The sequence below is a fragment of the Besnoitia besnoiti genome, chromosome I, assembly GCF_002563875.1.
Source record: "Besnoitia besnoiti strain Bb-Ger1 chromosome I, whole genome shotgun sequence".
NCBI classification, from domain to species: domain Eukaryota; phylum Apicomplexa; class Conoidasida; order Eucoccidiorida; family Sarcocystidae; genus Besnoitia; species Besnoitia besnoiti.
In genome coordinates this window covers 4812889-4835490 of record NC_042356.1, presented here as the reverse complement: position 1 = coordinate 4835490, position 22602 = coordinate 4812889, and the positions used below count along the sequence as shown (strand labels likewise).

General features: G+C 57.5%; 2 protein-coding genes and 1 non-coding gene across 3 annotated transcripts; 2 read left to right on the top strand and 1 right to left on the bottom strand.

Moving 5' to 3' along the window:
• Positions 1 to 140: 140 nt before the first annotated feature.
• Positions 141 to 13861, bottom strand: BESB_006950 (phospholipid-translocating P-type ATPase, flippase subfamily protein; the record flags this gene model as incomplete). Its single annotated transcript, XM_029359450.1, has 17 exons — positions 141 to 458; positions 943 to 1098; positions 1621 to 1863; positions 2454 to 2647; positions 3111 to 3391; positions 3537 to 3839; positions 4262 to 4909; positions 5183 to 5305; positions 5589 to 5815; positions 6227 to 6485; positions 6954 to 7950; positions 8455 to 9469; positions 9900 to 10115; positions 10588 to 10878; positions 11310 to 11435; positions 11809 to 12542; positions 13087 to 13861. The coding sequence occupies 17 exons, from the start codon at positions 13859 to 13861 to the stop codon at positions 141 to 143; spliced, it is 6906 nt and encodes a 2301-aa protein (XP_029222363.1).
• A 3598-nt stretch (positions 13862 to 17459) lies between these two features.
• On the top strand, positions 17460 to 17532 carry BESB_011590. The gene has a single exon. It is a non-coding gene; the product is annotated as a tRNA-Lys (tRNA).
• A 642-nt stretch (positions 17533 to 18174) lies between these two features.
• BESB_006940 (uncharacterized protein) lies at positions 18175 to 19357 on the top strand (the record flags this gene model as incomplete). Its single annotated transcript, XM_029359449.1, has 2 exons — positions 18175 to 18813; positions 19193 to 19357. The coding sequence occupies 2 exons, from the start codon at positions 18175 to 18177 to the stop codon at positions 19355 to 19357; spliced, it is 804 nt and encodes a 267-aa protein (XP_029222362.1).
• Positions 19358 to 22602: the final 3245 nt, after the last annotated feature.

Here is a 22602-nt window from a genome sequence, read left to right as displayed (position 1 = left end):
CTGGATCTTCTCCGATGCCACTGACTACCTGCCCTCATGCGAAGCGGTATGCAGATAGATGATGCGTGCAAAGCGCTGCGAGCTTCTTAGTCCCCTCCCTTGGACGACACGCTAGTGTTTCACTTTCTGCTTCTCGGCGTTCACTCCTGCTCGCTTCCCTCTTGCTTCTCCTCGTGCAACTCTGCGCCGGAGGGAGCGGGTTCGGATGACGGCGGATTCAGCGTCGGCTCCACCGCCGGCGCTGAGACTATCTCAGAAGACTGGCTGTTCGCCAACTGCGCGCCCTCTCCCGCGAAGTTCACCGCGTCTTCTTCGCCTCCTGAAACGCGCTCCGCGGCCCGCATTGCGGTGAGGAACGGCACGTTCAAGTCCGCGTTGCCCTGCAGGAATCGAGAGCTTATCTGGTTGTCGAGAAGTGCGCGGACAGAACGGCGGTGCTGTCCCCAACGCGTGTGATCCTGACAGAACCAAACAGAAACAACGCGAGACGACACTCACACCGCATGAAGGACAAAGGAGAGAGCAGAACGCGCCGCACAACAAATCGGAGAGAACAAACAAGTCGCAAATAGCGTGTGTAGACTCGCAGCTTCGAAGTTATTGAGAGCTCTTGCAGTTCCACTAGCCGTGCGATCGACCCACGAGACAGAACGGCTCCAACGTGAATGCACACAGGTACCCATATATATATATATATATATATATATATATATATATATATATACAGTTATATACACATATACATGCATATACATACATACATACATACATACATACATACATACATACATACATACATACATACATACATATGTAAGTGTATGCGGGCCGATGGAGAGAGCGGAGGCGGATTTGTTCATCCTCATGCTCGTCTGCGACTGAGCGGAACAGGCGCCCGTCATTGCACGAGGAACGCTGGGAGGCTTTGCAGAGAGGCCTTACTTGTTCAGCGAAGGCAAAGCCTCTCCACTCGTTGGAGACTTTCTTGGGAACGACGACAGCCATCTTCTGTCCGCCGCGCGGCGCGATGACCACGTCGAAGACGCCCTTTGCAATGCGTTCGCGGATGACGCAAGGCGCGGAGGGACGGAACGTGGTCTGAAAAAAAACAGAAAAGAAAAAAAAAAGGTGAATCCACCGCCGCACCCGACGCACAAGCAAACTCAGTCAGACGCCCGCCTTCCAGCGAGCGCACCACAAGACAACCTACGTACCCGCAAACACGCATATATGTGTACCTACACGTAGAAAAGATAGATAAATAGATAGAAAGACAGATAGATACGTGTTTCGTTCACAGGTTGATATATGGAGAAATCTGTCTTCAGCAGAGGGTTCGTCCGTCATGCCAGGAGGCAGCAAAAATCTTCATCGCAGCGGCAAGACAAAAGGAATTCAGGACATCTTTTTTGGCAAGCGTGTCTCTCAAGACATGCGCGCTGGCTGCAGCCAAGTTCTCACACGCACTGCGCGCCGGTGATTTGCGCAACTGTCTATCGGAATCGAGACACTGCTCAGGAGGCCGAGCGTATAGGGTTTAGGGTTTGTTGTTTGCTTGCACGATCCGCTCCAACGCGTCGTGAAAGAAGATGTGGAGCGCAGGTTGCCGTCGCTTCTCACCTTCAGGAACCAGATGAGGTACTGCGGCAACAGCGCGAGGATGACGGCGAGCGTCGTCGCAAAGTAGTACCGGCCGTCGTGGTGGATAGCCTCGAGGCTTCCGCAAAGGTCGGTGCAGAATCCAGCGGGTAGGCGCGGGCAGATGATCAGCGAGAGGAACCAGAAACCAAAGTCCACGAAGACACCGAGCCAAATGAACCAAAACCACGTGTGCAGGAAGGGGATCATCACGAGGTTGCACACCTGAACGCACGCCAGACACAAAACGAGACAAGTTGAAATTCTGAAGCAGTGAACCAGAGGCAGACGCGCCGCCGCGCCTGCCTCAGACGCACCTCAGCGCGCGAGCGACACGTATCGCCGAGCAACAAATAAAAAACGCAAAACTCCACTGCGAGAATCTGATTCAGGCACATAACCGGATCACGCGTACGTATATATATATATATTGTGCGTATACGGTTCTGGGCGAGCGGTTTGTTATAGGCTGCTGTGAGTTCGAGCTTGGACCAGACTTCATGCGAGAACGATTGGCAGTTGCATGGGCCGCAGTTTCGGAGTCCACCGTCGACATTTGGAGACTGTTGCGGGTAGACAAGAAAAACCTCGAGCTCGATCTTACCCCGCACGTCAACACTCGTTCTCTCTCGCCGCCATGATCCGAATGGGAATCCATATATTTACATATAAATATATATATTTATAACGCTTAGAAAAAACTGGTGTGGACATCTTTACCCCGGTCGCCCTGAAGGATCCATTCCAGCTAGCAAGGCTCACGTCGGACACTGAAATCTGCCGCTTTTTCGACTCGATCTGCCTCGCGTGCTTACCAAGATGATGCACCAGAAGACCACGGCACCTTCGAACGCGACGGGCAGCGTGATGATGCCGTCGCCGCCGGTGAACACTGTGGCCCAGCCGAGCCCGTAAATCGGAATGTAGACGAGCGTCGCCGAGGCGTAGAAGGCGAACAGAAGCCACTTCCAGAAGGTGCGCGATCCAGCGAACATGTTCACACCTAACTCTGCAGAGCCACCCGATAAAAAGCAAAAGCACGTGGAGAGATTTGCGTCTAGGGCATCCCCACAGAGCCACAACCAACTCCTCACCGACATTCCTCCACACCGCCTCACGCGATCGAGTTGATCAAACATCGACCGTGTGACAGACTTACCGAGACCCAGCCAACAGTACGGACGTGCCTCCCACAAAGACAGACTGCACACTCGCATTGACGGCCAAAGCTGCAGTTCGTTCAGGCGCCTGCAGTCTCCTCTCGCGGAGCCTGCGAACCATGGCCAAAACGGCAGCGCGGCTAGGAGAGAGCGGCGGAGGCACTGGAGTGGAATTCGGCGACGTCTGCCTGTGTCTACGGTTTAGGGTCACGCCTACCCCCGTGTGTGTGCCATCGGAGCAGTCTATTCAAGACGAGCGTTTTCGCGACGCCGGTGCATCGTTGTTTTTCGGTTTTTCTTGTTCTGCCTTACTGCTGAATGCGGGGTAGAGAACAGGCGTGTGGAGGAGAATGTCGTAGGGCAGTTGGCGGTCAAAGATTGTGAAGAGGATCACGGGGATGCATGTGTACAGGACGTTGTAGAGCTGCTTCAGCCAGGGATTGAAGAGATCCGAGGCCGAGAAGATAGACAGGAAGGCGAAGAACAGATCGGCGAGACCAAAAATCACGTTCTTGAAGATTGTCTGGTACATCTGGAAGGCGTTCCGCCGAAGCGCTTCTCGCCCGTGGCAAAACATCAAATTCCGCACGAACCTGCACAACAAACAGAGAAATCAACTTTCAACATGGAGAGCACTATGTAAAATTTTGGCAACTTTCATTTCGTTTTTTTCTATTTTCGGCGAGTTCCCTGGCGCTGCGCATCCGAGAGCGAAGCCGTGCACTGCCTCTTGCTTACTTGAACTCGCCGATGGCAAAGTCGGCCGCGCGCACCGCCTGCAGGCCCTCTTTCCCGCGGATGCCGACGCCGACGTTCGCCGCGACAAGCATCCCGACGTCGTTGGCTCCATCCCCAATGCCCAGCGACACCGTCCCGCTTTGGTAGCGCTTGCACTGCGTGACCACGTCGCTCTTCTGCTTGGGGCTCACGCGGCAGGCGATGACCGTGGAACACAAGTTCGCCAAACCGAAGAAGTAGCGCCGATTCTCCGCCGTCGACAACGCATGCGTCAAAGCCTCGCCTGTAATCGTGATCGCGCAGCTGAAGGAAGCAGCCAACCCAGCGACACGCCGCCAGCCCAGTTCTTTCGCAAGAAGAGAGCGGGAAGACAGACGCGCCAGAAAGCAGAGGCGCAAGACACGCAACACGAGAGAGAGAAAAAAAACATGCATGCATAGAGAACCGGATCCACATACCCCACGCATACGACGAAACCGATGTTGAATCCTCTGCAGCGAAAAACCGAACTCCAACCCCTAGAGAACGGCCAGGCGACGCAGTGGAGCAAGAGTGCGGAGAAAAGCAGGCCCAGAAAGAGCAAATGATGGACATAAAGAATCAAAGTGAAAACTCCAACGAGACAAACGCATTGCTCGACCGGGCATTGCCGCTTCTGCGGACTGGTCTCTTGAAAACTGAAAAAAGGAGACTTCTTCGTTTTGAATTGAAGCGTAAAGCCTTACGCTTCATATCCTTCGACAGCGGCCTCGCGCATGCCTCCCGCGTTCGATTCTCCCGAGGAAGAAGGGTACTTGGAGGCACGACTCTGTTGGTCGTCTTTGCTGCGCGTGCGGGCGGTGTCTATTTCGTCCCACGGACTGGAGAGCATCTTCTGCGAGTTGAGTCGGCAACTCGCGAAGGCCTTCGCCTCGTCGCGGTCGCTCTCGTTTTCCTGGTCATTGCTGCCTGGGGCGAGTTGCGCCTTCTCGTCGTCTTCCGCGCCTCCCTTCTCATCGCCCTTCCTCTGAAAGAGCGAATGCCGCGGGAAAGACACCGCCCGCTTCGCCGCCTTCTCTCCCCCTCCGCCTTGCGCTCGCAACACCGTCTCCTGTCTGTCTCGCGTCGCCTGCGCCTCCTCTTCGTCTCCGCTACGCGCTTCGCGGCACCGTTCGCGTTCGCGCTGCGACGCCACGCGGGACGACGCCGAGGAGGGTCCGTTTTGGAACGAGGAAGGCAGCGTGCCGCTTCCAGACTTGAGACTGCGTCCGCGACTCGACTTGGCGCGGCGCGTCCGCTCCTTCTGGTTCTCTTCGCTGCTCTTGTCAAAGTGTTCCAAGTACTCTTGCACGATGTCCTCCACCTGTCCCGGCGACAGGCGCTTGAACTTGCGCCTGAAGGAAACACAAAACCGACTCCGTACTTGAGAGTCTCGCGCAAAGTCCGGCGTCCGAAGTCGACGAGGAAATACGCCCCAGCAGACAAACTAAATGCTCTTCGCAACCCCCTCCCCCCCGCCCGCGCCCCGTCGAACGCATCGGGGCCTGCGCACGTTCTGTGCACGAGCCAGAAACGAATCTCGAATCGAAAACGGAGGACGCAGGCGCGAGGCCTCGGTACAACAACAGGATATCCGAGATACACGCGGAAAGTTTCTGCGAACTCACTGCTTCGGATCTGCCTTCACCACCTTGCGGTTCGCGTTGAAGGTCAGGATCTTCACAAAGTCCTCCCACGGCATCGACGGCGGGGCCTGACGCGCCTGGCGACCACGCACGGAGTCTTCCTCGCTGCGAAAGAAGGAAAAGCGGACCGAAACGCCTAAAAATTGGAAACCAGAGCTTCAAAACAAACCAATCACCCATGCATCCCCGCATCCCCCCCTTATTCTTGGAATCAGGAGCCCCGCCACACGCAGAAGCAGTCCGCCGCGCTGTGCAGTTGCATCCAGCACCCCAGCCACGGCGCGTAACTCGCACGAGTGGACATCAGCGCACACGGTCCTGTGGAATCCGGAGGGGACGGAGCAGCGAAGAAATGCGTGCCTTTGTTGCGCAGAGAGCGTGTCCACACCTGTCTTCAGAGGTTCTGCCCCCGACGCATCTCGCACGCTGCTGCACAACCCCCGCCAGGCAGTGGAGACACTGGCCTGGAGTCCTGACTGGGCGGCGCGCTGCCACCGACTTCCGCGCTGCGATGCTCTGCTTCGCGTCCGCTGAGGCTCCGCGCGTGCTGCGATCTGTGCCGCGGCGCCGCAGCGCCTCAGAGACATCCGACACGTCAGACGCGCCGCGGTCCACCTGCGAGACAAAAAGCCGCACGACGACGAGTGAGTCAAAGGCTAACATTCTTTGAGAGAAAGCGAACGCACTATCGACGCACCGCGAAAAAAAAACGAGACGTGGACCGCCTCCTCATAAATACAATGATATATATATATGTAGAGATGTATGAATGCATATATATACATATATACATATCTGTATACATGTACGTATGGATGTGTGACGGAGGTGTCCGCGTGAGGCTGGAGACCTTGGTGCGCCTTCGACAGTTTTCGTCAGAGGACGGCCGTGCATGATCTGACCTGCGCACGTTCCTCCCTGCAAATGAAAGCATGCTTATGTGTATGTCTTGCCGCGGTGGCTCAGTACACGCACACCTTTTAGTTTTTGGCATGCGTTGCTCGCTTTTTTGTTTCGGCTGCTCACCATCGACTTGAGCGCGATCTGCTCAAAGGCCTCGCTGGCGAGCTGCGCGGCGACGATGTAACTCATGTACTGGTGCAGCTGTTCGCGGACCATTTCCTCGCTTGTGCCGTCCACGATGGCGTTGTAGGTCGCCTCCGAGAGAATGGAACACGAGTGTCCAATCGCAATCGCAGTCTCCATCTTGTCGCCCGTCAGCACCCACAGCTTCACCCCGGCCTGCTTGATATCTGAAATTGTCTCGGCGACTTCGTCTTGCAACCTGGGACGCCAACGCACTCGAGTGACTCGGCGTGAGCAGTGGTATCCCCTCCCCCCCCCTCTCTCTCGCCCCTAAACATGCATCTGCGTGTGGAGACACGTCACCTGGGCAAATTACCTCGTTTGTTGGTTCGCACCCAGACGACAGAAGAAGTCGTGTCTTCATTTGAAATACTGCGTATACTAGAGAAAACGAAACCACGGAAGGCCGCCTGGAAGCACAGATGGCGAGGGAGGCGAACGTGCGCGACAAGACGCATGAAGACACAGCTTTTTGGATCTCTTTCAAAGAGAGGAGAAGACGGATGGCGCTGAATGCGCGTGCACGCGCTGCGTCCACGCATGCTTCAAAGCGATACAAAACTCTATACGCATCACGGAAGGCGAACAGCGATGTGCTGGACACACCGAAGCGTCGGTTCGTGTGCATTCAGTTATGCGGCGCCTCGCAGCGCCTCTGGGTGCTTACTTGTCATCGATTCCGCTTGCGCCGAGGAGTTCGATGTTCCTTTCGATTTTTGCGAGGGCGGCGTTGAGCGCCTCCTCCTTCTGGTCGCCGGTCATGGCCTTGGCGCTGATGAGCATCGCGCGGTACTTTTGGAACTGTTTTTCACTTAGGTACCTCTGACCCATGACCAGCGTGCGCAGCCCCTGACTGGCCATTTCCGAGAGCTGCTCCTTCAGATCCTGCTTCATTCCGTCCTGACCGGGCGCGGCGATGTCCAGCATCGAAGAGTCGGCGCCCTTCACGAGGAGACGCAGCCTGCCGTGGCGGTCGCGGATGACCACCGACATGCGCTTGCGGAAGTTGTCAAACTCCAGCACCTCCAGCACGTCGAAAATGACCAGCGGCACACTCAGCAGGCTCTCCGTTCCGTGCGCCTCCGTGCCGCCCGCCGCAGCGGCGTCTGCCGGCTGCGCCTGCTGCTCGCGCAGCTGCTGCAGATATGCGCGGTCAGCCTGCGAGAGGAGACAGCTCTCGGCGTACGCGGTCGTGAGGCCGATCTGGATCGTGCTCAGCGACGGCCTGCAAATCATCTCGGCACCGAGGTGCTTCGCCGCCGCCGTCAGCGCCAACTCGTCGGGCGAGGACGCGTCGTATTCCACCTCCTTCGTGAGCCGCACCGCCGCCAGCTGAACGGCCAAGAGTCCGCCCGCCTCGTCGCGCTGCTGGTCGCGCTCGAACGCCTCCTCGTCGCGCAGCATCGCCTCGCGGCGACTCGGCGACGCCGACGGCGCGCGCGCCCGGTCGACCGAGCTGGAGTGACAGGGCGACGCCAAGGGCGAGGACAGCACCGAGAGCGGAGACACGCCTGCCGGGCTCCCCAGCGACGGCCGCGGCGGCAGCGACGGCGGAAGGGGGGGCGGAAGCGCAGCCGCGACGGGCGCGCGGAAAAACACCGGCGAAGGCGAAAGCGAAGACGGCTGAAAACTCTGCGGGCGGTAGACCCCGAGCGTAAACAAGTCTGAGGCCACAGCAGCGGAAACACACAGACACAGGCGCAGCGACGCGAAGCTCCGTGATGAAAAACAGATCCGAACGCAGGAACGCTGAAGAATCCTCGCATCCACCGGGAAGAAAGCCGCGAAAAACAAGAGCAGGCGCAAGTTGAGGTGGAGAGAGAGCCAGCCAACGCGCAGAAAAAAGACACACAGGACGACGTTGGAGAGACTGGAGACACACGAAAGGCGAGCACCACGCAGCTGAGAGTTCCTCGCTGTGACAGTGTTAATGCGGCTACGTACACACCCAGGAATCATACATACCTGCTTACATACTTGCATACGTACTAACATACATACCTACATACGTACACACCCACATGCGGAATTAAGTATCTACATACAGATATATTTACATCTATACTTGGAACCATAGATCTACATGCGTATTGATAAACAAGTGTGCGGGATGCGGCACCCAGTGCAGTTTGGGGTCGCCTCGCGCGGCCGCTGGGAGCCTCGCTCACCGTGTTCTGTGGCCTCGCGCTGCGGCTCTCTGCGGACGAATTTCTCTTTGGTTCGGCTCTCCGTCGGGATCCGCGCGCCTCCTGCTTTCCCTACGTCCTTGCAGAGTGCATCTGCGAGTTCCTCTGCAGCGACGAAGGAGGGCGAGGCGGACGGTGGGCACAAGGCACTGTCGCACAGACGCGGGAGAGCGGAGCCCGCGAGCGCAGGCGCGTCGTCGTCTGATTCTTCCAGCTCCGGGCCGACGCCGCCGTCGATGCGGCGCCCGCAGTGCATGCAGGTGTGCTTTTCGTCCTCTGAATCCAAGTCGACCGGCGAAGCGTCGAAGGCGCACAGAGCGTGCGCGCGGCTGGCTCCCCACACGGCCTCGTGCGCCGTCGCCTTGTTAAAGCGCGGTATCAGCGCCTGTTCCTCTGCAAAACCACCTTCGCGCGGCGAGTTGTGCGGACTCGCTTCGTTCGAGGACCCCAGCCGCGAGGAGCCGGGCAGCGACACGAAGAAGGGCGACGTAGACTCGCCGCGCTCTGCGCGTCCGACGCGCGACGGCGGCGCTGCCGCGTGCTGCTGGCTGTCGGCGAGCGAGAATCGCTTTTGGCCTTCGGGGCTCGATTCCTCTCTCGGCGCAGGCCGCATGACCGAGATTTTCGGCGACCCCCCCGCGCCCGCTGCTCCCGTGAGCGGCTCCTTGTCGCAGGCGATTGGAGACGTCGCGAGCTGCGAAGTCGACGCAAGCGAGGAGGCGGAGGCGCGCTCCGCGTCGGTCAGCGGAAGCGCCGGCGAAGATGAGAACAAGGCGTCGCCGTCCCTAGGGCCGAGGAGCAGCGACTTGCGCTGCGAAGACTTCCGGCGAGAGTCTTTCTCGCGAGGCGTCACGCTCACGGAGGACGAGCAGGAGACGTCGTCGCGATCCTTCGCAGGCATCCGGTCGGCGCCCAACGGATTCGTCGTCGGCGTCTGCATATCTTGCTTCGGCAGCACGGAGTGGCAGAGCGCCATCACCATCAGAAGATCCGCGGCCTAGCGAGCAAGTCACACAGTCTCAGAGACAGGCGAGACCCGCGTGAGCAACGAACGCACCGTCTCAAAGCAGGAACGAATGCGCACACAAGGCGACACAGAATCGACAGGGGCGCAGTGGCGTCCACGGTGAAAGCGGTGTGCGGAAAAAAAAGGACGAGCTGACCTGTAGAGAACCCGTCAAAAAGCCGACACACCCCCAGACACAGACTCGTGCCTCCGAGCGGGGGAGACAGCCCCGCGTGCGATGCACGTCTACAGAGATGTATAGGAATACACGCAGGATATAAATATGCACTTCAAAGTCGCACACTACTGCCTATATACCTGTCTGGTGAGACAGCGGTCAAGGGTCTCCCGACCGAGGACGCAGCTCGACGCAGCGGCCTTAGGGGACGAGGCACTCGCGTTTCAACGAGGTCTTCCTCACCTTCTGCTGGTTGATTTTGGATGCCTTGCGCATGCGCTGTGCAAAGAGTCGTGCGTTGAAGTGGACGTATTTGTTCGGGGAGATCGCGTCATCATTCTCGGCGTCGCCCTTGCTCTTCCTCGTCGACGTGGAGTGACGGAAGGAGCTCGTACCATGGCCAGCGCGCTCGAAGGCGTCCGTGGCGCTCACGACGCTGCTGTGGCTCACAAACGACTTCTGCGCGGAGGACAGAGACGGAGATGCGACGCAATCCACGACGATTGCATCTGCCTTGCACAGCGGGCGGCGACACCCCTCCTCCCCCTTCCCTCTCCTCCCAGTCTCCCCCCTCCCGGGCGAGGCCTGCAGACGGGGCGAATGGCTGGAGGGCCGCGTCGCGCCCAACCGAGGAGGAACTCTCGCGCCTTGTGAGAAGCACTTTTTCCAGAATCGCTCTCGCTGAGTCGCCGAGACTTCCCCGCGAGCAGATCTCAATCACGGCGTGTCGGATGTGTCTCTGTGTCCCTCCTTCGTCCGGTTTCTCTCTCTCGCGCGCCTCGTCGGCACCTGGCTCGCCCAGCTCTGAAGGACGCTCTCCCGAGAGAGGCGGCGTCGCTGCCCCTCTTCCCCCCGCCCCCCCCCCCCCCCCCCCGGTTTCCCTCGCGCTGTGGAAGGACTTGGGTGTTCTTCCGTCGTCTCTCCCGCTCACCATTTCCTGGTATTCGTCGAATCCGTGGAGCGTGTCGCCGACGGCGAGACAGCGGAACTGCATGAGATTCTGGGTCAGCGTGCCGGTTTTGTCGCTGAAGACGTGCGTGATGCTTCCCAGCTCCTCCATGAGGGCAACAGACTGCGCAGAGGCCTTCTGCTCTGTCGCAGGGCAGTACATGCGCTCGTCGACCGAGAGGAAGCCCGCTTGACAGGCCCGACAAACTTCCAGTTGAACCAGCAGCGTGATGGGAACAAAGTAGCTCAGAAGCAGCACGTATTGACCGAAGGACTGCGGCAGAAAGACACAAGCGCCACAAAAAACACGCCGATGAAGCGGCTCCGCCCTGCCGCGGAGCCAGAGAAGAAGAGACGGGCTAGAGCAACATAGAGACGCTCTCGCGAAAGCTGCGCTGGCCGCGAAGTGTCTCAGCACGCGACACAGCCGTGTGCGCCGTAGAGAAGTCCACATCGCTGCAAAACACACAGTTTTACTCTTGGCTAGGGAACACGCACAGGGACGCCCACGAGGCGCGCGGGAAGCGACGACGAGCAGCCGGGCGGAGAAGGCACGTCTGCACCATACCCTCGAGGACGAATAAAGAGACGAAGAAGAGCGCGAGCCAAATCACCGACGACCAACAAGGGAGAAAAGCACGGAGCGCGAAGCAGAGATGAATGACCCCGGAGAGAAGGGAGAAGAACTGCAAAAACGTGACTCACCACTCCGAGAGACGCGAAGAAATTTCCGATGCCCGACTCCCAGGTGCTTTCCAAGTACCAAGCATTGTCACTCATGTTTTGGTTGTGCGACGCGAACGCTGTCGCCGCGATGATGCACAACAAAAACTGAAAAAGAGAGAAAGCAGAAAACAGAATCAAAAGCACAACATCAATTGGGGCTCCATGCATAATCACCAGCATACCCATCTATCTATCTATCTACCTATCTATATATATATATATATTCAATCTCCATGCCAGGCAGTCAGACTGGAGCCCACGCAGTGTGTAAGCAAGGCGCGAAAAGTAAGACAGCCTTTTGCAAGTAGAAATCACGCCCGATATCTCTGTATGTGCATGTCCGCCACAAGGGTGAAGGACGCCGCTACTTGGATGCGCGTGCATTTTTATAGTCTTCCGGGCTTCGAATCGAGAACGTTTAACTCGGTGTTTCGTCCACTGGTCGTTGTCTCGTCGCGTGCGCCGCGTGAAGGCGCACCTGGAAAATGGCGAGGAGGAGGGCGTGTTGGTTGTAGTAGACTTGCAGTCTGCTGTATTTGAGTTCACGGCTGCGGGTGTTTTTCATGATGCGCGTGTGCTGTCCGGCGTACAAGACGACGCCGTAGGCCCAGGCGGTGTTTCTGAGCGTCGCGCCTCGCCAGAGGAACTGCGAGATGTCGACGGAGAACTGCTGCGGTGCGTTTGGCGGTGACGGCGTCAGCTCAGCACCCGGGTCGAGGCAGACGCCGCAGCCCACCGCCGTGCCCCCCGGCGTCGCAGTCACGCTCGATCGCGCCTTGCTCGCCCGCGCCTGCGACAGCGAAGACTCCCGCGAGAAAGGTGCCCCGCCGCCAGTCGCGGACGGCTGCGAGCGGAGCGGCATCAGGGACGAGCGCCGCCGGTTCTTCTCTTCTTCGCGCCCTGAACCGGCCGCGGTCGGCGACAACAAAGGGACGCCTCCTGCCTGGGACCTCCTCGTCTCGACGGAGACACGCGCGAGGGCACTCGAAGTGACCGAGTTCGCGCGAGGCGTCGCCAACGGGCCGCTCTGCGCGACAAGCTGAGGCGTCGCGCGCGGGCTGGGGCGCTGGCTGCCCGTGTGCAGCTGCGCCAGACTCGTGCGACCCCACGCCAGCACCGACTGCCGTGGCTGCCGCGCGGCCGTGGGGTTCAGAGTCACCACGCCGGTGAACTTGTAAAGCTCCGCCGACGGCGGCTCGTAGTTTACTTCCACTGAAAAAAAAAGCACAGGAACCGCACACGCAGGAGAGAGACAACATGCAAGGGACGGGGCTGCAGAGAGGTGCGCTCCAGTTGAGGCGTCTGTCCAGATCGATGCTGCCTCGCCTGCCCGCGAAAAGAAAAAGCAAGCCCCGCGGGGCACGCTCAGCCTCGTCCCACTGTTGAGTTGACGGCAGAGCGGCGGAGAAGCCTCACCAGGACGACGGCAAAACGAACAGAAAAGACAGGACTCCGCGCCTCATCCCGCAAGAGGAGAAGGAGCACGACGACGCGCGAGCTCGAAAAACGGAAGAGGAGAACGAGAGCGACGGCAGACGAGTGTGGAGAGGCTTCCACGCCATCCACTGGCACGCCAGCGACGCAGAGAGAGACGGTGCTCGCCTACAACCCTAAACTCGGGGCCCAACCGACGGCAGGCTTGCGGAGAGGTCCCCCCCCCCTCACCCCCCTCCCCCACTCGGCGATGGTCCGCGCAAGATCTCCGCTTCGAGTGCTGTTGAGTGATTTTCTGTGTGTGGGCCTGTGCGTGTCTTACGTGAGAGGAGCGAGGCGTCGTGGTCGGTTTCGACGGCGTCGGCGATTTCGGGGATGCACATTTTGTGTTTCAAGTTCGTTTCTCCGTCGAGTTGGACAGTTTCCACGTAGGCGACGCCGTATTCGTCCGCGCAGTTCAGCATGAGGATGTCGGCTGGGACGGCCTCGTCGCAGTGGAGCTTCACGATGTTTCCGGGGCGCAGGTTCCGCCAGGGCACGAGTTGGACTTCTCCAGAGGCGTTGACGACGCGGCACAGTCGGTCGTTTTCCTCCTGGTCGGCGCGCGTGCGCTTCACGTTTTCATACGCGTCTTTGGCGGCGGTGATGAACATGACCAAGCTGAGCGGAAACAGGAAAGTGGGCAGACCGTCTGAGTCGGAGATCTGCGGCACCATTTGCATGACGGCCATGACGAGGAAGTAGAAGTTCGCCGGCTGGCTGATCTGCGACCACAGGTTCTTCGGCAAGAAATTCCACCACGTGTACTCGGTCGTTCGAATCGCGTTGGTCCATTTCGCGAGGTGGAAGTGCGAGTTGCCTGGCGAGTCGGGCTGCAGCTGGCTGGGCGTGTGTGTGCGGACTGCCAGCATGCCCACGTTCTTCTGCGCGCCCTCGCCGTCTTCCTCCTTCGTCTTTGCCGCCGACCGACAGCACAGCCGCAAGCAGAGCGAGCCGCAGGGCAAACAGGAAATCACCGCCGCGCGCGACGGCAGCACCGACCACAGCCACTCGGCCGCCCAAAAGAGGAACGGACAAATATCTCTCCACAGCCCCATCTTGGTAAAGACAAAACACCAGCGACAAACACGCAAGCACGCACAGCACAGAGGACATCAAACGAAACAAGTGTCGCATCCTTCGCCAAAAAAAAGTCACGCACAACGGACTCCCGCACCGACGGAAGGCTCGCACCTCGGAGCCACTCCGCCGCCGACCAAAGAATTTCGCCGAGGGCAAGCCCCTGGAAAAAGCAATATTTGACCTCGCAGACAGCAGAACAAGTACGAGGGCAGCGTGTGAGGGACGCGAAGACTCAGAATGAAGCAACGTGGCAGGAGCCAAGGTAAAGCGAGACTCAAGAGACTCAGAGGCGCACAGACAGAACTGTAGAGGACTGTGCTCAACACGGGAGAGGGAGGGGGGCCTCCTGAACGAGAAAGCGAAAGTGCGACAGTCGCGACAGATGCAGCTACACACTGTGACATACGAGAGTGCGCGTGCAGCTGCGAGGACGCCTTCCTGCAGTCGAGCGCCGCACACGCGTCGGCCGTCTCAGCAAGCCATCGCGCGTAGAGCTCTCACGGCTCCGCCTCAGCGCAGAGCCTCCCCTTGTCGCGCTAGAAACACTGCACTGCGACGAGAAGCAAAACTGCTTGTCGATGTCGCGCCTCCTTTGCCTGCACGCAGGGGCCGTCATTGAAAAAGCCGAGGAAAAAATCAACTCGGCGCGTGACGGGCACGCAGTCAGAAGCCGAAACCGAGGGAACAGTGTCCGTCCTCCGTAGGCCGTAGGACCTGAGGAAGAGTCAGATGGGAAGCAGGTCTCTCTCTCCCCCCTCTTTCGACAGACGTCTGGCTGTGCGAGCTCGCTTGACATCCATCCCCAGCCCCGCTATTCTCCCAGACGAGTAGCCAAACACGCGTGCGAGGCGAATGTTGAAAGCAAACGAAATGCTGCGACAGACGGCTGACAATGGATCTAACGTGGTGAGAACAGGGCGCTCGACTGCCTGCGAGTGCGTGGCGGAGAGCCGAGGCGGAGAAGGCCTCGCGAAAAATGCTATCGAGGCTGAGACGAAGCGTCGCGGGAAGGTGCACGAGTCGAGGGGCGAAGGGGCGCAATCGAGAAAACACTCCACGTGGAGCCTCACGGGAAGAGCAGGTGGGGGGATGCGGCTTCACAGAGGCGTCGAGCAACGAAGTCAAAGGAAAGCGAGTCACCGCGCGAAGAGCCAGCAGCAAAGCATTGCAAATGTTTGGAACCGCAGCGGAGTTTGCGGCATGCAAGGAAACAGAGGATGACTGAAAGCAAAACAAGTCACGAAAGGTCAACGTGTGTCTTCCTGCGTCAAATGGCGAGCTCAAAAAGGACGCCCAAGAAGATACGGCGACACGGGTCGGTCACGCCGGCACCGTCAACACTGTGAAAAGGGACAAAATGCCGCTGCTCGCTTGAAAGGTGAGAAGCGGAGACTTTTCAGAGGTAGAAAGAAGGTAGAAACGATGCGGCAGCGTTCCTTCCTGTACGCGGCCGAGAGCCAGCCAACGAGGCTTCGACGAGGAGCAACGGGGCAAAAGCAGACGGAATAAAGCATCGAATACTAAGTTGATCTCGAGACCGTGGGAAAAAGGGGCTCGTGACTGCCAAGGCAGAACAATTTGCGAAGGCGTCGGAATTTTTCAGCAGTAAACCCGAAGAATGGCGCACACGCCTGCAGCAGCCGGCAACGAAGTGCGGGAGCGAGTCACAGCTGAAATCCAGCGAGACAGAGTCGGCGCATCTGCGAACCTTGCTGTCCCTGGCAATAGCTTGCCGCCCTGTCAGCTGCGACGAGAGAGAGGAAGGGCGAGTCCAAATCAAGTTCCGCCGCAAGAGAAAAGAAGAAGCAACGCGTAACAGAGGAAGATGAAGAAGCAATCCTACGCTGAAAAGTGTCACGGCATCTTTATAAAAAAAGCCTCCTGCGGATTCACAAGGAACGCTCTTCGCACCTACATAAGGCGGGCGCGCGCCAGCTGAGTGCATGCAGGCCTTTCCTTCCGTGCCAACTCTGCTTCGTGCGTTACAGTAGAACATAATACTTCCAAGCACACACAGTGGGGCAAAAACGACTGGAATCAACGGTTCGTCCCCAGGCTTCCCTCTGGGAGAGTATTTATGGAAGATGCGTCCTGCAGCTCAGTGCGCAAAGATAGCAGGTGTGAGCCATCATAGAGGCCGCTAGCGCTGCGTCAAGTCGAGGAACGCCTCTCCGTCACTTACAGGTTGAGCACTAAAAAATGTGCGAACACGGACTCTCAGTACTTCCCGTTCCAATCACCACGCGTGCATAAGGTTATTTTTTTGGGGAAGTGAAGGAACTATGGCATCCAAACTCCCCCCCCTCACCAACATGAAACGATCCTGCGTACCGAACCGCTGCGATTGAAGTCAAAAATGACTTCGCCGCTGTCCCGTCTATCCGGGCGCTCTACATACAGGGCTAGAATTGTGTGCATACCCCCGTTATTGGCGCAAGCTGTACTGCTTTCTGTGTTTTGTCTGAATCCAAATAACAGGAGTAGAGGCGCCTCAGCACAGTAAAGCTTTCCCCACTCAATCCACATCCTGTTGTTCGGACTTACGCAACAGCCGTGTTCAGCCGACATGTGATACGAAAGAATGTATTGCTCGTAGTTCCTAGCACTCTCATGTCCATACAGCAAGCGAGTGATAGTTGTGGCGGGCATTCATCAGGAATCCGCGCGCCTAGTATCGGTTTCCGGTAGCTTTCGATTACGCGGCAGAATCTAGGGCACTCGGACCAGAGATCGGCGGAAAAGGACAGTGACACGCGCAACTGTCTCTAACGCATGGCACTGAATTATTCCGTCTATGCTAAAATAACTCCGTCAATCGTTAGGAGGAATCACAAAGGGCAGGCGGTATGCAATCTCATGTGTCAAGCAAGGAGGAACGTGGGCGAAGATCATAGCGCCTGACTGTTTCCTCTACGACGTTGTTTTCGCGTAGCGGCAAGAGAATGCGAGAGGAGGAAGCGCGGAATGTGTGGCCTTGGAACGGTGGGGGACAACGCAGTTGTATATGTATGTGAGTTAGTTTTTACTCACTCGCCGCTGTAGTTGAACCACGGTTGTGGCTTGACTCAGGTAGTTGTCCATCTAGTCAGAGACAACTGTCTGTGAATGGGAACGCCAAGAAAGAGTCCTCTTAGTGCTGGACTGCACTCTGTCTGACCGTACTTCCCCAGCGATTGGGCCTGGAGGCGAGCTCACCAACCTGAGGCACACACTCCCGCCGTCCGACTGGTCAGACAACGAGCGCTTGTGCTCTCATAGGCACCTTTCGATCCTCCCAACACCTGCTTCGAACATTCAACTCAGGATTACCAGTACAGGCAAGTCTTCCCAGCAGAAGTGCAGCCTTCCTTCTGCAGATGAAACGCCCGGCACAGCGTCCGCAGACAGGATTGCGCACCGACTTCGTTGGCACAGCCGCGGCAGTGCATGCCTTCCTGCATAGTGCACCATCCAGATGGTCTTAGTTCACGCAGATGGTGATCAAGCAGGCGCGACTTCGGACGGGAAACTAGACGAGGGAAGCAGTTGCCTCACGCCAGGGGGAAGGCGGCACGCCGCCGACTACGGGACCCTGCCGATGTAGCTCAGTCGGTAGAGCGCGAGGCTCTTAACCTCGTGGTCGCGGGTTCGAGCCCCGTCGTCGGCTGCGTTTGTGCATTCACTTCGTTTAATCCCTTTCTTTTTAAAAAAAAAAAAGGTTTTGCGAGTGTGGAATTCCTGTATGGATTCGTTTCTCTTGAATAAAATCTCGAGCTCCGAGTTGCCTTTCTATACGACTTCACATGGAAGAACGTGGCTGGCTTACCCTCCCAGGTCCCGCGAATGCCGCAGATAACAGCTGCAGACCTGAACGACAGAGAGAGTGGCGGCGGCATATGGATCGACACTGTGCAAGGTGAATTGATGCGAGGCTTTCAATTCAATCCCTGTTGCTGCAGGTGGAGCTTTGGTTCGATGCGTCCTTTTTCCGTTTGGGGCGCGGCAAGTAACTCTGCGGTCACTCCGGCCGGTGCAACGCATTCTACGGCTGCTGCATCTGCGCAAAGCCGGGGTCGATGCAAGTTGCGTCGGTTCGTCGGACGTTGCCTGCAAGAAATCCTCTCTTTTATTGCCATGATCCACATATTACCTGAGAGTGCAATTTGACTCGGCCTCCAGCGTGGCTTTCGCGCTTGTTGGCGTGTGCGGCCGTGTCCCCAAGCCGTGTATAAGTTCCGATTCCTGCATTGAGTCCTCAAGTTCGCGTTTGTCGCTCTCTTTGCCTCAGAGGCTTCGGCCTCGTGGCATGATGGAGTCACCGTCGCCGGTTTCCGGCCCTGAAGCAGAGGTTACGTCGGCGTATCACGCGGAAGAGGAGGACCAAACCATCCGGACATGCTCCCGCGGGAGCCGTTCTCATGGGGAGACTCCGGCCAACACCTCGCCAGGCGATACCCGGTCGATGGCGCCACGGCAGGAGGCACAGGCGTCCGCTTTTTCATTGACAAAACGCCCCTTAGCGCGGCCTGCATTGCGGCCGTACGAGATCCTTGTCACTAGGCGCCTTCCCCTGGTTGTGTACTTCAAGCGTTGCATGCAGCTCCTTCACAGCGGACTGGATGTCTCACAGCAAAAGCACGCAAATGCCTTCATCTCGGGAACAAAGGACGCGCAGCTGCAAAAACAATTCGCGCCCCGTTTTCCATTCATTATTCTTCGGGGCGCCGGAGGCTGTATGCGCACAGCGATTTGGCTCGCGCAGGATGTCGTCAAGGCGCTGGGTGGAATGACAACCTGCCACGCGGGGAAGCACGGCGCTGCTTCCAATGCTAGGAGTTACTTGCCTTGTCTCGAGATCGACACCTATACAGTGGAGTGCTCTGACACAGCCTGGACGCTTGTCGAAGAGGAAGAAGACGATCCATGTTCCGCGTCTGGAACTTTCGATGTAAGTAACCTACGCGGTGTTTAACAGATTGTGCTGCTCCTACGAATCTGCCAGCAGAGGTTTGCATCCAGAAAATATATCTTGAGACCTATGGTCTCCCAGTAAATTTACGCGTGACCCCTCACGCACCAGCATTTGCCGCGTCCGTCCAGCAGTTAGCTCGTTGCGTGAGTTGGGGCGTTGACACATCGCCAGAATAGACTCCGGTTACCTCACTGCTCTCTTAGTGTGTGTGCTGTGTGCGTGCCGGTAGCTTTCAATCAGGCAGCGCTTTATCAGCGGGATCTCTATTACGATTCACCGGCCCTGTCAACATGGAGTGTGCTGAAAAATTCTACCGCCGCACTTTGTTTTGCTGTTCTCGGTCGTCGTCCGCTAGTGCGGCACGAGGCATCTGATAGCGAATTCAACTCTTGCGGCCGCCAAGGCCGCTGCTGATCGAATATCAGCGGCCGGCATGGTCCTCTGCCAATACAGCGACACCTGCGGTGCCGCAGTATTGCTGCTGGCGGACCCCGGATTCTATGACGTGTTTATAAATTAGCAGGCGCTCGTCGGTCGTTCGAGCTCTGGCGCCTCCCCATGCGCTCAGTGCGCATGCGACGAATTGAAGTTTTCTGCCCTATCCTTCTCCAATGGGGTTTATCAAGTCGAACGACGCGGTCAGGTCACACTAGTTGTGATTGTTGCTGGAGGATGTGTTCCGTGCAGCGGTGCGTTTCGGGTCTGAGGTGCATTTCTTTGAATTGTGTTTTAAGGGGATACATTATCGTATGGATTAAGAGACAATTCGAGGGCCACACGCTCCGTCATGTGGCGGTATTGTTTGGACTTTCATCGATTCGGAAGCTTGAAGAACCCGGGTTTCGGTAACAATTGACACGCGATGTATCTCATCGGTCATCCAGTACCTAACATGAACCGGCACAGCGGCAAGAACAGCTCTGCACCAACACGCCCTATTCCCTTGTCCTTGGCACTACTACGCTTCCTCTGTACGAGACCAGAGAAAGGAGAAAGCGGCTGCGGAGAGGGTAAATGACATCCAACGTAGCTTCAGGATGCGCGCACACTGGATGTGACGAAGACGTCCATCTTGAGACGCGAATGGTTTTCGAGCTCGCATGCTAAGTAAACAAGGCTGCCACAGTGTAGGCGCTGTTTGTGTCAGCGGCCGCGCCGCCGAGCTCGTCTGATCGCGGCTACGCCAGCGAGCCCGTCTGACGGCGTGTACGTCACCGAGCTCAGGCTCAACAGCTATGCTCACGATCGGAAGGTCGTCGCTCAAGCAAAGCGCGAACGATGACTCTCCGCTCCCCAGAACACTCCTCGGCGGGCTTGCCAGGTAATATCAGACAAAGGAAGATCGTGAAAGAGTCGCCGCGCGTTGACGCGAACTGACGCAGGTCGGTACCTGCGTCATCGAGGGTCACGGCCCGTGGCTGCCAACTCCCTTAACACCCACCGAAGAGAAACGCGCGTCCTCAGTGGACTCTCCTGTCCTCTCCTCAAACTGGAACTTCGTTCCGCTCGCTAACACATTTGGATTTTCGTCGGTGTGGGATACGACACGGTGGTTTCTCAGCCGACAAGTCGTGAGCTACCGGTGGCATTGCGCCAGAGCTCAGCTTCGTCGATGCCTGTGCCTTCCGATGTTAGCTTTCCTATTGCCGCGGGTCGGCCACGCAGTCGACCCTGCAGTCGTCCTCCCCAGAGACATAAAATCCGGTCATGCGTCACAGCAAATGTAGAAAAATGCTTTACGGAAAGCGTTCCTCTCGTCCTCACACAAGGCTGTGCTGAGAAAGCGCAACGTCGTCTACGAGCGGATGCCTAGCGGTCGCACCGCTCGCCCCCAAGTCCAAGTCAGCCACTGAATGCAGAGTTTGGTGCATGGTGGGGGTTGTGTGTGACGGTCTACCGTCTTGCTTAAGCAGAGGGCGTCCGTTCACCCGGACAGGGGCGGGACCGCTGGTTGGTCCATCGGCCGGACGGTCGGTCAGCCGTGCTCAATGCCGTATTGGAGCGCTCTCGAGGGATGTCCCCTCTCCCAGTCTTCGGCCTCAAGAGTCGCAGGCGACGATCCGATTTTTTTCCCTGGTCTGGGAGGTGTGTAAGGTCTGTCGCAGCATCCTCTTGCCGGAGCTGGTAGTCGCGCCAGTCGTCGGAGCTGCGTCGCTGTCGCTTTCACTCGGGTTTGGGTTACCAGCGTTGAGCCTGGGGTAAACTTCAGCTCGGGTAGAGTTTATTGGCGCTCATTTGGTTGTGGGTGTTTTTTTTGCCGTGTGTGCGGCACGCAAGAACTTCGGCAGCGAGATGTTCTAGCGACAGTAGAAGGAAGGCCGTCGCAGAGTCGCTACATGTGTCCCTCAAGCGGCAAAGGTATCAACGTTGTTTCTCCGAGGAGGCGCTGTCTTGACTTTCAGTTTCTCAACTTGAACTGAAATCGTGCGAATGCTTTGCGAAGGGACGTCCCGCTACTCAGCGTTCATCCGTGACGGTGGGTCGCTAGTCGTGTAACGTTCAGACATTGCCTGAACCCGTATGTGGGGAGCTCAGCTCCCTTTTTTCCCTGTTTCGGTGTGATGCGCGCCTGCCACTCCCGTCACTCGCCACTGGTGCAAGGTTGCGTGGCTGTGAAATTTTATTGACGCGGGAGTTTTCAAAGGATAGAGAACTGTAACAGCTGCAGGTCAACATATGAAAAAAGCGTGGCAGCAATCTCTGGCCTCGACGGCCAAACAGACCTTCATTCCTGCATCCATGTTTCCCGCGTGTGGCGCACAGATATGGCAGACGAAGTGTTGCAGCCGCATTCCACACGTCCGCGTGCTTGGCCAAGCGGATATTCAACGTATCTGGATGGCACAAATGGTTCCAGCGGCTTGCCGGCAGGCAGGTCGGCAGGTCAATCTGAAGCGCCGACTCCATGCTCTAGTCCGCGATGTGTATCGCCGTGCCCTCAGGACATCACCACGTGGCTTCGTATTGCTAACTCAAGCCTGACGCAATGCCGCCGCTCCCAGTTGTGGCTTGTCAGACTTGCTTGTCTTTTTTCGGCACTGGTGGTGTTATGTCTCTCGTACTCCTCTGTTGAACTTCCCATAGCAACGCTACTTCTTTTTGTGTTTGGCATGGTTGGATGGCTTGCCGCCGAGTGGGGATTTCGTTATGCAGAAGCCGCCTACCAAGAAGGGAACGACTGGCCCCAAAGGGGGCAGCACCTTGCTGAAATAATGTTTCAGCCATATGTGGCGTTCGCACTCATCTGCGAGCTGATCATTCCGCAAGCTGCCGTGTGGTACGGTCAAAAGAGAATTGCCCAGGTGGGGGGGATGTCAGATACATACCTGTGGTTGTACCATATATATTAGCTAGGCACCAGGGCAATAGTACTTCTGACACTTCAGTTGATGTGGCGTGTGCCGTGTGGCGATGTTTCAGCAATTTGGCATCTGCTCTCAGTCAAGTGCACGTCAATCCGTGTAGGCCGCCGGTAGTCTGAACCTGCAGGGGGGTATCCATGCGCCGGAGACCCCCTCTCAGAAAGCTAGTCGGTGTGATATCATGTGCAGGATCCTCAATTCGCCAGCAAAAACGGTCTTGACAACGCGTCTCGTGTCGTCATCCATCTGCAGGTTCCTCTCCCTTTTTGCGAGACTGTCTGTAAGTACAAATAGATGCAGCTCTCAAACATCATTCTGTCTGCCGCATACACGGACGTTTGCAGCAACAATATACTCCGCTTCATATCGTACCTGAATGGTACTTTTTAGCGTATTATCCGGT